The sequence below is a fragment of the Charadrius vociferus genome, unplaced genomic scaffold (genome assembly GCF_000708025.1).
Source record: "Charadrius vociferus isolate BGI_N301 unplaced genomic scaffold, ASM70802v2 scaffold467, whole genome shotgun sequence".
Classification (NCBI taxonomy): domain Eukaryota; kingdom Metazoa; phylum Chordata; class Aves; order Charadriiformes; family Charadriidae; genus Charadrius; species Charadrius vociferus.
In genome coordinates, this window is record NW_009649309.1 from 714,186 (window position 1) to 729,056 (window position 14,871).

Consider the following 14,871-nt stretch of genomic DNA (forward strand, 5'->3'; position numbering starts at 1 on the left):
CCCCCAGAATATAAGCAGTTGCCGAATACGTGCTGGAGGAGAGCAGGCTGATGTAGTCACTCTTCTCAGCTAGGGTCCAGGCGCCCACTGCCATCACGGCCCCGCCAGCCAGCTGGGTAGAAAGAGAAGCAAGCAAATGAGAGGCATCTGATGCACAAACTTCCTCACCTCCCAGAGCAACTGGACCTGGATACCAGGATCTGCCAGAATATAAGCAGTTGCCGAATACGTGCTGGAGGAGAGCAGGCTGATGTAGTCACTCTTCTCAGCTAGGGTCCAGGCGCCCACTGCCATCACGGCCCCGCCAGCCAGCTGGGTAGAAAGAGAAGCAAGCAAATGAGAGGCATCTGATGCACAAACTTCCTCACCTCCCAGAGCAACTGGACCTGGATACCAGGATCTGCCTTAGCTCCGTAAGCTAAGCCAAAGATAATATACACTAAAGGAAGGACTCCCAGAGGTTTCACTGGGACCAGGAGCAGGCCCCTGTGCACTGGGAGGGGCTGGGCTTCAAGGTATGCTCATTTCACACCCCAGGTGGCCTGAGATGCAAGCTATCTGGAGCATCTACCTGAGCACAGGAGTTCATGCTTGGACCAGAGCCATTCCAAATGTAGCCACACTGTTATCTGCACAAATATGAAAAAAATGTCAAATCTATTGGGGTGCTACCTAGCCGGAAAGAGGAAGAAAACAGCTTTACATCAGCAAGCTTTACGCTGTTTGTCAGGGAGCAAGACTACCAATAAATGGTAACCATGCCCAATATGGGCTTCCTAGACTAAACATCTGGGGAGAAAGCAGTCAAGGCGCTAAACAGCCTGGCTGGTTGAAGTCCAACCCTTACAGCAAATGAACATCGAGAGGGCCATCCAGACTCCTAGAAATCCCTTGTGTTTCTGGAGGGTTTTATGCAGCTTCTAGTAGGCTCAGATAGAGCTTTCCTTAAAGGTCTGACCTGGATGTTCCCATGCTCTGTCCCAGGCAGCAAAGAAAAAAACAATCCTTTGGCATCAGTAACTTTCTAGTGGAAAGCATGACTCTAGGAAGCTGTACCGTGGACCCAGCTGCAAGAAGGTGTTTGTTATCCTTGCTCTAGCTATGCCACTCCACTGCCAGGACTGCCATTCTGAGAAGGAGGAAAGGACAGTGGAGTCCTCAGACTCCCTGAAAAAGCAATCCAGGTGAAAAAACAAAGCAGAGACACAGCATGCTTTCAAAGGCTCCCTGTTATTTTTCCGTACTTAGTAACGTGACCTAGAAACAGCCAGAGACTGCAGTGTCAAACCCTAACTTCTGCAGCCTGGGCAGGCAAGCCCAATGGATGGGATTTCATCCCACCAGATTAAATCTGTATGCTACTGATGTCAGCACTTTTTGCCAAAGACTTCATCAAGCCCAAGATTTCTGTGTTCCTGACACCAAAACTGCAGTGCCATCTCAGTGACTCTGAAATACACTGAAGCTTCTTACCCAGAAAAAAAAGTTGAAGATGAAGAGCAGGTACTTGAGACAGATGGTCCCACATGTTTCCTTCTTTTCCGTATACTCACGCATCTTTCTGGCTCAGCAAGTTCCTGAAAAAACAATCAGAAAAGCTTGAGTCAGTCAGTCATCACACCCCTTCTCCCAAAAGGAGAATTACTACTCTCCTCCTGCAAGAACTCACACTTCTGACCTTTTGCTGAAGTAAGCCAGTGAGCAAATCTTTCAAGTGTCTTCAGGGATGCAAGACAGTGCTTGCTTAGATAAAGAGCTCTTGTATCCATTTGGGTGACCTACACATCACGAGACCTCGCACAGTGTGAAAGGGAGGCAGCTGGTACCAGCGTGTGGCCTTCCTGTACTGCTTTCATCCTCCTCCTCTCTCCCCATCCTGCTGTCACTTCTGGAGACTCATCTACCTTTAGATCAATATTTGCAGTGGAGGGATCAGGCCTACCGTTGTGCAAGTGGTCAAGCAAAAACCATGAGCTGTGATCAACATTACAGTGAGTAAACTTCAGTATAGTTCATGCTCACTTCTTCCTATTTGAACTGAAATAAATGAAATCCCAGACCTGTTATCCAGAAAATCCCAGTATCTGGCTCCTGACTGCAGCCTGTAACTGGTGCTTCTGAAGACAGCAACAGAAACCTCTGTCTTTGACATTTATGGAATAATCTGTCTCCAAAGAATATTCTTTCCTCGCTGGCACTAATTACAACTGCCTGAAATAGATCCCTATCTAAGTTTGGGGTATTTTTAATCTTTGCAACTGTAACTGAGTACCTACTTGTTACGTACGTTCTTCATATGAAAGTACTCAAATACCCTATTCTTTTTGAACACCAGTACTACTGGGCTTGGAGTAATTAACTCTCTTCTTCACTCTGCTTATTTCTCATGGCCCTTCTTACTCGCCAGCTGTCTCCTAGGGCAGCTGTCCCTGCTACTAAAAGGAAGAAACATAACCATTGGCTTCAGATGATCTGACAGCATAAAACACCACTGCAGATACATAACGAATGGGAGTTCATTGTGGGTCAGTCCCAGTGCAGTGTTACAAATCTGCTGCACTGTCAAGCAGGTTTCTGAAGGAGCTCTGCAGCAAGTGCAGCTCCACATCACTTCATCGCCTCCTGTTAATGCCAGAAGGTCTGAACGCCACAGAAAAAAAGTGTTCTCACAACTGCCTGACCAGGCAGACAGGACAAAGGCACTGCCCAGAGCATCACTGTCAGCATCACCTGTATGAGGTAGCTTGCAGAAGTGCAACCACATCTACACCACCTCTCCTGCATTCAATTAAAAAAATTACCCCTTTCCTCCCCTACCAGCCAGCGGGAAATAACGCAAACATCTTGTACGCATATCAGAGCAAAATGCTTTCCTAAATCAGCAATTTCCCCTGGAAGCAGACATGCAAATAGACCGTCCCCTTTTCCAGAGGCATGAAGCTCACGTTCACTTAGATTACAAAACTTGTTCCCACACAAGATGCAAATTTCCTCCAGGGACTCATTGCAGCTGCAACCCAGCCATGCAGTACAGACACTCATCTACATTGGCAAGCCCACTGCAAAACACCTAACAGTAAAGAAAGCTAGCAATGGGTACGCACAGCCAGGCTGCACATCAAGTGGTTATCAGGTTGGGTCAGTCAGTCAGTATTCTCTTTGCTGCTACAATGCTAACATCTGTTTTTAGAGCCAGATGAACCAAGGCTGGGAACAGCTGCCACCCATTCTGCAACATAACTGCATTTTATTTGCAGGGAACTGTTTCCTTTTGCTTCACACCAGTCTGCTCAAAAACCCCAGCCAGGCCTGTGCTTTCGAAATTAATAAATGAAGCTTACTGGGAAAGGCAAGCTGAGAACATGCCAGCAGTCCCACCCATGCCTGTCCACCATCACCATTTCATGAGAAAATTTTTTCTCTAGAATAACATCTGGCAACAACAGTTGGCAGCAGAAAGCTGTTTCACTAGCAAAGGGAGCAGCTCTGAGATTGTGGCATATATCAAGGAGAATAACTCTTCAAAGCTCTCTTATCTTCAGAAGAGATCAGAACCTCCAGCAATGCTGAGATTAATTACCATGTTGCAGCACAAAAAGGCCTGAGGCAGTGGGGAGGAATGGATGCTGGTGGCACTGTGTGCGCTGAGCAGACTTGTAAATTCTCAATGAGAAGACGCCCCGCGAATGCAACATTCATGGAAGGTGACAGATTTACAGCTCCCAGAGGCTTCACTTCACCACAGAACAGGAACGGCAGCAGTGAGGCAGGCTGCCACAGCCACACACACCTGCACAACCCAAAACAGGTACCTCAGTCCAGACCCGAGAAATGCCCTCCAGTAACAGACTAAGGGCTGCGCTTGGCTTTTTGCTCACCTCTGCTATCATCAGACCATACGGAGAGGAAAATACACCACAGGTTTGCTGAGACTGACCCTGGTTCATATTACTGATAGTCAGGGGACAGTAACAATGCTTACTGTCCTTGGCCCAGCTCCTTGGCCCAGTTCCCCTCTTGCTCCAGAGGATTTCCGGAACCTTTCCCCCTTCCCCTCAAAGTATGTCCCCTGCAAAAAAAAAAAAGCCACTACAGGTATTTCCATTTACCACCATATAGTAGGTGCTGGGCCCTAGCAAGGGATGCTAACTTGTCCCTCCTTCTGATCTGAGGGCTCACAAATCCTAGACCGAGCAGCATCTTGCCCTGGGTGAGGACTGGGCAGACACACAGCTGAGACTGCACTTGCACTAAGATGACACACAGTCTGAAATTCCCCTCAAGACTGCAGGTCCTGCTCCACCGAGCACCACGTACAGGTCTTTCAGGCAGCTCGGCTTTGCCGCTGGGAGGAAAGGATATGTCTGGTTCCAGAAAGCTGGCAGGGAACAGCTGCAGGTTGATAAAGCACAGTGATTCACGAAGGGATGGCGGCAAGCCATGAATCAGAAAGCAATCAGGGCTGTCTCCTGTTTGATCTATCCTTCCTAGCCAGGAGCAGAGCTGATGGCACTGGCTGCCTCTGCATGCTTAATGACTCACCCAGTGAGCTGTTCAGGGAAAGGCAGCTCTCTCCAGACCCTCTCTTTGGAAGTCACATGTTTGGGCTCCTTGTCTCACACAGGGTGGCCTGTTGCCTCCCATTGCCTGCAAAGACTGGGTCAGGCTTTAGGGAGCTTCGCTGGTCTTCAGGGAAAGCTAGTGAGGGTAGGAGACGTTGGTGAAATGCCTTTCCCAAAGACCCCAGGCAGTGGAGAGGTTAGCCATGATCTGCTTTGCACGCTAAGGGTGACTTTGGACTCTGAGCCTCATGGCCCCAAAAAGCACAGAGGTGTTGATCTGCGCCACAGCACCGGGATGAACATGGGGGGCCTCATCCTGAATTTACTGATGTGACCAGGGTCTCATGACTTCAGTCATCTTTGTAAGAGACCCTCAGAAGAGACACGAATCACTCTTGAAACCAAACAAGAACAAGCAAATTTCATTAACACATACAGTTATATTCTGTTTTAAAACACCGAGGCAAAGGTCTCTTCTGAATCACATTGATAATTACGAACGAGCTCTCCAGTAGACAGAAAATGGCAAACTATGCCACATGGGTGTATTTACAAACGTATAAAAATATATTAATCAAATGTGAGCTTCATAACGGGAAGCGCTTTGCTAACTGAAAAAGTGATTAGAGTACCAAAAGCAGTTCCACAGTGAAGTTCATTTGGTCCAGTCCAATAGACAGTACCTTCATCAGCAAGTTAAACTTCAGCAAGCAACCGTGGGATACAGGCTGTGAAGTTTAGTCATACGATGAAGAGATGTATTTTTATGTAATTCGCCAGAAATCAACAACAGGTTCCTACTATGCCTACACACAGTGCAGTGTAAGTGACAAGGAGAAATAATGTTCTAACTAAAACAAAATACCTTAATATGGGATGGACAAAAAAGGACAAACTCTGTGCAATAGAACCTGCACATGAAAGGGAGGGGTAACAGCTTGAAGATTAATTCAAGAAACTGAGAGTTGAACAGCTTGAATCCAATTCTCCACTCTGACACACACTTTCTGCATGGCTTTGGGCAAGTCCCTTAGTCTGTTCATTGCCTCTGCTCTTCCTCCCCAGCACAGGACCCTCATCTTTCTCCAAACCCAGTAATGTAAGGATCTGCACTGACAGAGTGCTGCTGACAGAGGAGTGCCAGCTGCGAGGCATGACAGGCTCCAGGCGACTGGTGTATTGGTAAAAGCCCTACAGCAACACAATCTCACTGCCTCAAAAGTGCTTTCGCCAGTATAGGCTACTTTGGCCAGTGAACAGCAACAACCTCTTCTGGGGTTAGTAAAATCCATACTTATAATGAGGGGACTGTCTGGTAAAGCAATTTTGGCAACCATTTATGAGGCATGCTGGCTCAAATACATGAAAGATTGCGAGATGCTAGTAATGAAGTACAAGAGAATGAAGTAATAGTGAAGCACCTACATGAACAGCAAGAAGGAAAGGATGACCTGCCTATACAAACATCTCAAAATAAGAAAAAGGAAAATCAGAGTGAGCTCATCCTGCCCTGTCTGACTGCAAGCCACAATCTCCCAGCTGGGTAAGAACACACGGTGCATAACTGCCAGGCAAGGCAGGCGTCACTTCAAAAGTGAAACCATTCCATGGCCTGATTTTCTTGGGCTGTCATCCTACTGAGACTGAACCCTTAGGACAAACCAGACAACAGGAATGCACCAGAAATTGTGCAGTTCGGCTCCAGTTCTGTGTGTTGAGCACCTGGGAACACAACCACTGCACAAACAGCTGTTTTGTTGCACTGAGCCACCTAAAATCTCAATGGCAGGACTTGCTCTGGTATCCCACATCAGACCACTGTATTTTTATCTGCAGGCCCAAAGGCACATACAGGCACGCACCCACACCCCAGCTCAGAAAGCACGTGGCATGCACGCATACACACTCCTGCTGGGCAGACATTCATTTAGTCATCACAGATATTGCTTGGTACATTTGCCTCAACTTGCACAGTAACAGTACTTAAATAAACAGCAAAGAAAGCCAGGCCTGCAGGCGGCTTCTGCACAACCTGCCCTAAAGCAGCATCTGATGGACAGGGAAGAAACAATGCCAAAGCTAATGAAATAGCTCCCAGGGCATTAAAAGCATCATTATTGATTTTTGAATGATAGCAAGAAAACCGGTATCCAACACATCAGTGACATCTATTTCATAGATCACTTGTATGCCAGAAGTTAGATAACTCCTAACATCTTGGCCAACCCACACAAGAAAGACTTGCTGCAGGAAACCCCACTGCACCTATGCTGCTATGGAAGCTCCCAAAGGGTTGCAAGTCCAACATTGTCAGCCCCCTGTCAATGCAGCCACCTCACGCATCCAATGGGCACACTGGTGGCATGGAGGGCAAAGTTCGGCTACCATGTAGTCTATTTGAGCTGGGCTAGATAAGCCTGGCCCTGAGGCACCTCTTAGCAAACGCAGCCGTCCTCCCCTTGGTATGTGCAATGCAGGTGTGGGCCAATAACCTATTATCGTCAGGAAACTGACTGAAAACCTTATTCTCCAACCTTCGAAAGCACGACCTCTCTACGTTCAGTTTCTGTAGGATGAAAATATTACCACCACCGCTTTACCTACCCCACTGAACATCCTCAGAAAATGCCTCCAGCTGCTTATCAACTTGCCAGCACATTTCACACAGCCCAGAAAGCAGCCAGAAGTCATTAAGTAAAGCCTTCCCAGGAGAGGAACTCTAAAGCTTGCAGATCAAGAGCTCTGATTTACACAACTACCAAGTGCCATTATCCACCCCAAACCCATAGCCAACGCGGGTCAACAGTCTTGACACTGACCTTTCACCACCAAAGCAGCTCACAGCACCAGTGCAAATGTTCAGTCCTCTTCAAGTGCTTTCTTCCACAACCTCTCTTCTTGCTGGCTCTGGTCCTCTGCTGTATTCCGAAAAGCAGAAAGCTGAAAAAGAAAAGAGAGATGCAGAGACTCATTATGTCAAAGATTATTCTGGGAATCAATATTTGATAATATGCTTCACCATCAAGTCCTCCTTTTAATAGAAGGATTTTCAGAATACACCTTATCAATGCATTTGATTAAACTGGAAAGTGTCAGGGTGGTCCCAGCAGGACGAGAGCCTGTGAGCATGATGCCTCCTGTAGCTGGAGTAAGAAGACTTCATCAGTTGGCTCCCCTTGATCAGGCAGCCTGTAGTAAATACCAGCCACAAGGTTCTCTTTGTTGCCTCAGTCTCTCATTCTTATGCATAAGATTTCAACCCAGTCTAACCCATGGCTATTCTTCAGAGACAGCTCTTCACAATCTATCCATGTCTTGACATAAGAGGGCAACCCCTCCATCTTCCTTGCCTGTCCTTTCTGACCAACTTGTAGTCATCAATAGCAGCATTCCAGTCATGTGATTAATCCCACCAAGTTTTAGTAAGGGCAACTAGGTTGTAGCTTTCTAGCAGCACAGTGGCTTCCAACTCTTCATGTTTGTTAATCATTCTGCGTGCACTGGTGCAAGACACTTCAGCTGGGCTGTTGGTTGTGTCACCTTTTTAGAGGAACACACCTTAATTCCTTTGAAGTATTTCACTGGTGTTTCACTGTTGGCTCCTATTACCTCAGGAGTCCCTGGCTCCTCTCTGTAAGACTTCAAGTGTGCTGCAGTGTACCCAGCATGTCGCAGACCAACCATCCCTCTAAACTTGGCATGTCATCCCATGGCTTGTCATTTCTGTGGAGGCAGCTAGGCTGCTTAAGAATGTTGTACTGGAAAATGGCCTTTAGCATCCCCTCTGTCCTCTGTTTTTTTAAGATAAAGGGTCCCAAACTTTTCATAATCATTTGTACTGACACACCCTCACCCCACAGCAGACAGGTTCGATTCTCCCTGCAATCTGTTTCCATTGGCATTGCAGGCAGCAAGATAAAGAGGGGAAGAGAATAGCAATTCTTCCTCCCTAACCTGTCTGTTTGGATACTGAATTAACTAACGATCCTTTGATCTACACCTTGACACTAACTTACTTCACAGCCTAAGGCTTAAACTCTTATCTTTTGCCCGTACCAGGATATGGAAGCAGTAATACTTCCTGACTTGCCTAGGTGGGATAATGGGGTGTTTGCAAACCACCTGGGAAGAGACAAAAGTTAGTTTTTATTAGCGGATCAAATTTAACACAATTCATAACCATTTTAATTTCCTGTTATCTTCAAGGGGAAGTTCCTGCAGGTGTTTACCTAGCATAGTCTGGGTGACACACCTTCATTCATAATCGGCTTGGATTACCCCCGCTTCCATTCCCTATGAAAAGGAACGCTCTGGTAAGAGCTAGAAACTTGTTGATTCACATTACTATGTAGCCTCTACACCACAAAAACTTCTCTTGAGAGAAACAGTGGAAATCCCAGCACTTGAGCCATTGAGCAGCAAGGCAAAGAAAGTCCTGGGATCATAAATTAAAGATCAGACAAGAGAGCTTTCTGAGGAACTGGAGAGAGGAGGGAAGGCACAGGCAGTGCAGTCACCTGCAAAGCAAGCAATAGCTCTGAAGCATCCTCAGTCCCGAGGCTGGGCCCAAACTCTCCTCAAGCAGCCCTTGTGCCCTACCATCTGCTTCATGCTGCTCCTACATTCCTGCCCTTTCAGAAGAGAAAGCTGACTCAAGATGCAAAGCTGAGTGCTTTGTTTTCCATCTCAGCATGTTGGAACGTGCTGGAAAGTCAAACTACTTGTGCCTCTAGGGCTGGAGAGAAAGCAAAACACGAGCCAGACATCCAATGAGGCAAAGAAGCTCCTTCTCAGGAATTGCTATTTATATCGGGGGGGGGGGGGAGGGCAGGCACACAGAACAGATTTTGGTCCAAAACCTTCCTCCCTGACCCTTCACATGGAAGCTGAACTCATTTCACACTGCTGAATGAGATTCCCTAGTCCACAGCTTGGAAACTGTCATTATCTGCTTCTGCCTGTTGTCTAAACTGATTACATGCTCCTGAGGATATGGAGTCATCTTCCTTGACGTACAGCACCTAGCACAAAAGGATCCCACCCCCAGCCTTTTTAGGGGCTGCTGGGCAGTGAGGAATACAAGGCAATGTTTTCCAGCTACACCATTTGCTCCTACCAGGAATGTGCACACCAGTTCTGGGAGAGGTGGAGACAACTTAGAAAGCCACTTACATTCAACAAGAAGTAAGGTCTCCTAGCCATCTTTGGCAGACCCTGCTTGGCCCTACCTCATGACTGGGAAAGCACCTTTCTGAAGAACTTGAGAGGATAAGCAAGATCCCATCTGAGAGTTTGGGAGGATCTCACCTTAACACCCTCTGGGTCCAGGCATCACCTCCACAGGCACACCAGAATCCTGCTGCCATCCCTTGGGGATGCTTGCCAACATCCCTCCCTCCTTCGACCCTGAGTCGAGTTGCTGCATTTTGAATAGATGCCTCAAGAGAGATGTAGACCCGTAAGTCCTGCTGATTTTGATGAGAGTCAGGTATCCAGTAAGAAATTGTGTGCATAATACACCCGAGGAGCTGCCTGCTCTTCAAGGCAGGAGCTGTCTCTCAGGAGAGTAGCACTTAGCTCTTCTGCTCATTTTTTCAGACTGTTCAGTCCCCAGGGGAGGGACTTACTGAAGCATAAATAACAACGAGCATAAATTCCAAACTCAGCAAGGATTTACATGTTCAGCACCACACACATACCTGCAAATTACATGTTTTACGAGGGGGTTAGTCAAACCTGGCTGAGGTGATGGCTGGCTTCGAGATCCTTGAGGAGAAAAGGGGACCAATCTCACAACAGTTAGGAAAAAGAAAGCATGAGAGAGAAAGTGATCGAGTGTGCTCAGGACTGCATATGTCTGCGCTCTACCACTGTTCCACTACAAAGCAAACAAAAAACCCTTCATAGGGCTTTCTGGTCCTAATAAAACATATGCAGCCAGCCACATCCTGAGAGCAGAAAGCCCCTGTCCGCTGCTCCCAGAAGTGGATAAACAGGGAAGCAAACAGCCCCTCCAAGCACCCAGTCCCCACTGGGAGCTGCAAGGCAGGCCAGAGACCAGCACATACTGCACAACCAACGGGAACTCCTTCTGCGTCAAACAACATCCTCTTGTATCTCATAAGGCCTCCTTTATCCTGAAGGATCCCAAAGCACTTTACACTATTTATACACAGGAACCACTTCACTAGTTATTGAACTGAGGAGAGGAACAATAACCGTCTCTTTTCTCTCACTTGAAGTGCCAGAAAACAGTGTCTGGCATGTGTTTGCAGAGAGCTCACAGCAACGAGGGTTTGCCATGGCAAGGAATGATAGGTCAGGGTTAGCCAACAGACAAGACAAACTCTTCACTGCAGCCTGCAATGAAGTATTTTAAATTCTGTTTTCCCAATTCTGTTCACAAGCATTGTGAGGTTTGTGGGGGTTTTTGTTTTGTTTGTCTTTTAAAGCAGGGCTTTGCCTGCACTGAAGAACTCACCAGTAGCATTAAACTACATTTCTAAACAAAACAGTTTGTGCAGAATCAGCTTTCTGCCTGATCCCTTCCTATTCATTACATTCATTTTCAGCTCAGCTGCCTGATCCCTTCCTATTCATCACATACATTTTCATCTCAGCTCTCAGAAGCGAAGCTACTGGGGCCTCAGTGCTTTCGGAGAGAGCTCACAAAACCTCCCTGTCCTGTGGCCATGCCAGTACTCAGACCAAGCCAACAAGGACTAAAAATCCTGGGAGGATAAAAATCCTTCCAGCTCCCTCCTACAAAGCCTATTCAGGCAATTCTATACATGAATTCAAAGCGATATCCAAATAATGCAGTGATGATAGCCATTTGTTCACTCTCTACAAATAGCTAGCTTTTTACACAGTGATTTCAGCTCAGGGAAAAGGCTAACCTAAGAACACGTGCTGTGTTGTAGCTAGTGCACAGCCACCCAAAATTTGGTTGCAGACTCATTGCAGAGGTACTTTCAGTTTCATTCCCTACAAATCTCTGCAGTCAAAAGGTGACTAGCTAAAAGCTGGTAGCTAAAAGCTACCTACCCACGGTATCAGGTGCATATCCCATGGCAAGCATCTTCACCTCACTTACTTCACGAATGAATCGTGGGACTTTAAATCCCACTGTCAAAAATACATGCAGCAGTTTTTAGGAGAGAGGATAAGCAGCTTGTGTGTCACCACATGGTGCATTTTTAGCCTCTCAATGATACAATGTTCTATAATTTCACTGCCTGAAAGAACCTTTGCCTCTTCAAAGCAACCCAACAAAGAAAAAAGGGAAGCATGATATAATAGGAACACAGAGAGATCAAGTGACTCTCCCAGCAGAAAGGGGTGGATTCACTTTCCTCTCATCTCAACATCCATCCTCCATTCGCCGAGCTGTTCTGTCCTCTGGAAGACCATTGCAGAACACAAAGCTGTAAACCCTAGTAGTTTGCAGTTTTCAAGCTACTTGTTAGCACTGCCCTGCCTGTGCCCGAGACACCTGACTGCAGACAGCACAAAGCAAGAAGTCCACAAAAAGCTGGCACCAGCTTTAGCTGTTGTACAAAACTTGTTTTGGTTTGAGTAGGCTGTTCCTGCTTACACTTTCTGCTTTGTAAACAAGTAAAGCAAAAGTCTCTGGAGTCAGCCCACAGGTTTCTTCCAGGCAGCCCGCCTCAGTTTCAACTCCACAAAGATCATATTTTAAAAGCAGCTGACAGTGGAAACCAAGGTTAACAGTCTTATCACTTCAGCCATGTTGCTGATTAGCTCAGGACTGGTGCCAGCCATGCCAGAAAAAAACCTCTCAGCACGTCAGCGATGGAGCTGGTACTTGCAGTCCTAGAAATGGGGCAACACACTCTGCAGCGCCCCAGCACACCGATAGAAAAGAGAACAACATGCAGCCACAGAATAGAGTGAGAGCAGCTCTTACCTCAGCATGGCAGCTAGAGAGATATCGGTGACACCTTCAGGAGCTTCCCTTCCTACCCAGGACAGCCAACTCATGCAAGAACAGTCTCGCTCCTAGAATTAGCCACTTCACTAACAGCAGTCCCAGGAATAGCCAAGAAGCCTCTTCTGACCATCAGTCCTTATATATCCCCAGCATCCATGTCTCTGGGGGTGTTTTGGAGTGATCATTAAATGCTTTGAGGAGTTATATTCCTCTCCAGAGCTAAAAACAATTTTACTAGAGTGAGATCAAGTATCAAGCACAGTCAAGGGCAAATTAAATGACATTTCATTTTCTGAAGCTGTAAGTCCAGTCCATAGGAGCTGCCTCTCCTGTTGCTATAGGAGCAGTGCTAGAAACAATGCTCAATCCACACTGCTTGGGGCTGCCTTGAAAAGGACCATTCTTCCAGTAGAAATTAAACAACCCACAGCCAAAAATAAAACATTCCTCCCCCTTCCGCCTTGCTCTTGTGTAGCAGGTTTTAATGACCCCCCCAAAACCATTTATGCAGCTGTTTTTAGATCAGCCTGCAAACTTGACAGGGAGGCACCAGCATGTGAATAAGTAACTGGGAGGCAAGGGCTGTCCTCAAGGCAATTACTTGCTGGCCCTTTGCCAAGGCTGGGGGCATGGGAAAAGAAAAAAAAAAAGACATCCTTGACCCTAGAGCACACGCCAACAAGCTCCAAAGAAATCCCCCAGCCGAAAGCCATCAACCATGTCCGTGAAATGCCTTGCTCCACCAGTCTACATACAAACCTGCCCGCAGAGGCAGCGGGACCTGGGCTTGCTCCGGTCCTCTCCACTGCTTCAAATCAACACACAGGCAAAGGGCAGCTCTCCATGAAGGGTTCAGAGCTATAATCAGTACAGAAACTTTTACAAGCCTGTCTCAGTATATCATCCACTTCTTTTAGAGCTGGGAGGAATAAGTAATGGGAAAAGGGTTCCTCTGACAGATGCCAGCACAAACTGGCTGGACTTCAAATGAAGCAGAGAAATCCTGCAGAGGATATCTCCATCAACCCACCCTCAGGGTTACCCTAGCACTACAGGAACAAGCTTCATTAAAGGAAAGCCTAAAAGGAGTTTGAAACAACCTTCCCCCCCAACCCTCCCACCTTGGAGGCCAATTTTCAAGTCAAGAGGGACCATATCATCTCATCTGATCTCCTGCTATTCTAAAGGTTAAAATTTTAAAGGCTAAAAGTAGTCCATTCTACAACTCTGGGACATCCCGAATTAACCCTCAAATACCAGGAAGATTCAAGAAGACTTCAGGAGATGGAAGAAACCACATACTTTGCTCCCTTGGGAGCCTCTCCAAATGTTACTGGCACATACTCACAGTTCAGACCACTTCTTTGAGCTCAGCAGAAAGCAGCAGAGCATTTTTCCACCGCATGGAAGACACGGGAACATGGCAAACATCCAGCATTAGACAGAATCATTATCCATCTCTCAATGCATCCATGCCATTAGTGAGCAGGAGGGGTAAAGCAGTCCTCAGCACGGTTCACTTATAGGTTAAGACAGGTAGTAAGTCCTTAACCATTAAAAGCAAAAAATACCCAGAGAAAATCCAGGAACAACACAGCCAAAAGTTTTTGAAGAAACTGAGTAACTAGCTTCACTGTGATCTGAGTTTCGGTCAGTACTAAATGCCTGCTGCAAAAATGAAGTCCCGCTGGGATATCAAGGGATAGAGGAACCCAGAAAACAAATGTCACTTCTTGCTTTTGAAGAATTTAGATAAAACTCTAAAATTCATGCTGGAAGTAACCAGGGCAATTCTGGCACAGAAAATAATCCCCCTAATACTGACCACAGATGAAGGGGTGTTTTAGCACTGACCGGTCAGGCGTCAGGGCCACCTTCCTGCCACTCAGAAAATTCTCACCGCAGTGGTGAGAATATCTGACTTGATAACTGCTACTGTATGCACAGACACAGAAAAACAAAAAAGACTATACGGTCAGGGTGATGCAGAGAGAGGGGACCTGGAGCTGGCCAGACATGGTTATCAATGGCAAAAGTGCTGGTGATGGTTATTGCTGATCTGCAACAGTTATTCCCTTCATAGACAGGGAAACCAGCTTCCCACTTACACACCTGTAAATACACTGTTGATAAGAATTACACTGATATAAGCACAATAATTTAATTTGGATACTCTCACTGCTCTCACCTAAGTTGGCTTCCCCCTCCCTTCTTTATTTCCTAAAAGCTTGCTAAAAATGCTGATGAAGTAGCAAAAAATAAAACCCCATTTTTCTAAAAGGGTGTTTTCTTCCACATGGAGATGTATGCAGCCAAAGTAAAGCTCGTGACACCAGTGAAAGCAGAGTTTTTCCT

General features: G+C 46.5%; 1 protein-coding gene across 1 annotated transcript in view; it reads right to left on the reverse strand.

Annotated features, from left to right (window-relative positions):
- CD151 (CD151 molecule (Raph blood group)) overlaps positions 1-1,557 on the reverse strand; it is a 13,430-nt gene extending 11,873 nt beyond the window's left edge. Inside the window, exons 1-3 of the mRNA XM_009889383.1 lie at positions 1,474-1,557; positions 169-312; positions 23-112 (exon numbers count right to left, since the gene is read on the reverse strand). Of these exons, the coding sequence (XP_009887685.1) occupies positions 23-112; positions 169-312; positions 1,474-1,557 (318 nt within the window). The remainder of the gene's footprint in view (positions 1-22; positions 113-168; positions 313-1,473) is intronic.
- Between the last annotated feature and the right edge of the window lie 13,314 nt (positions 1,558-14,871).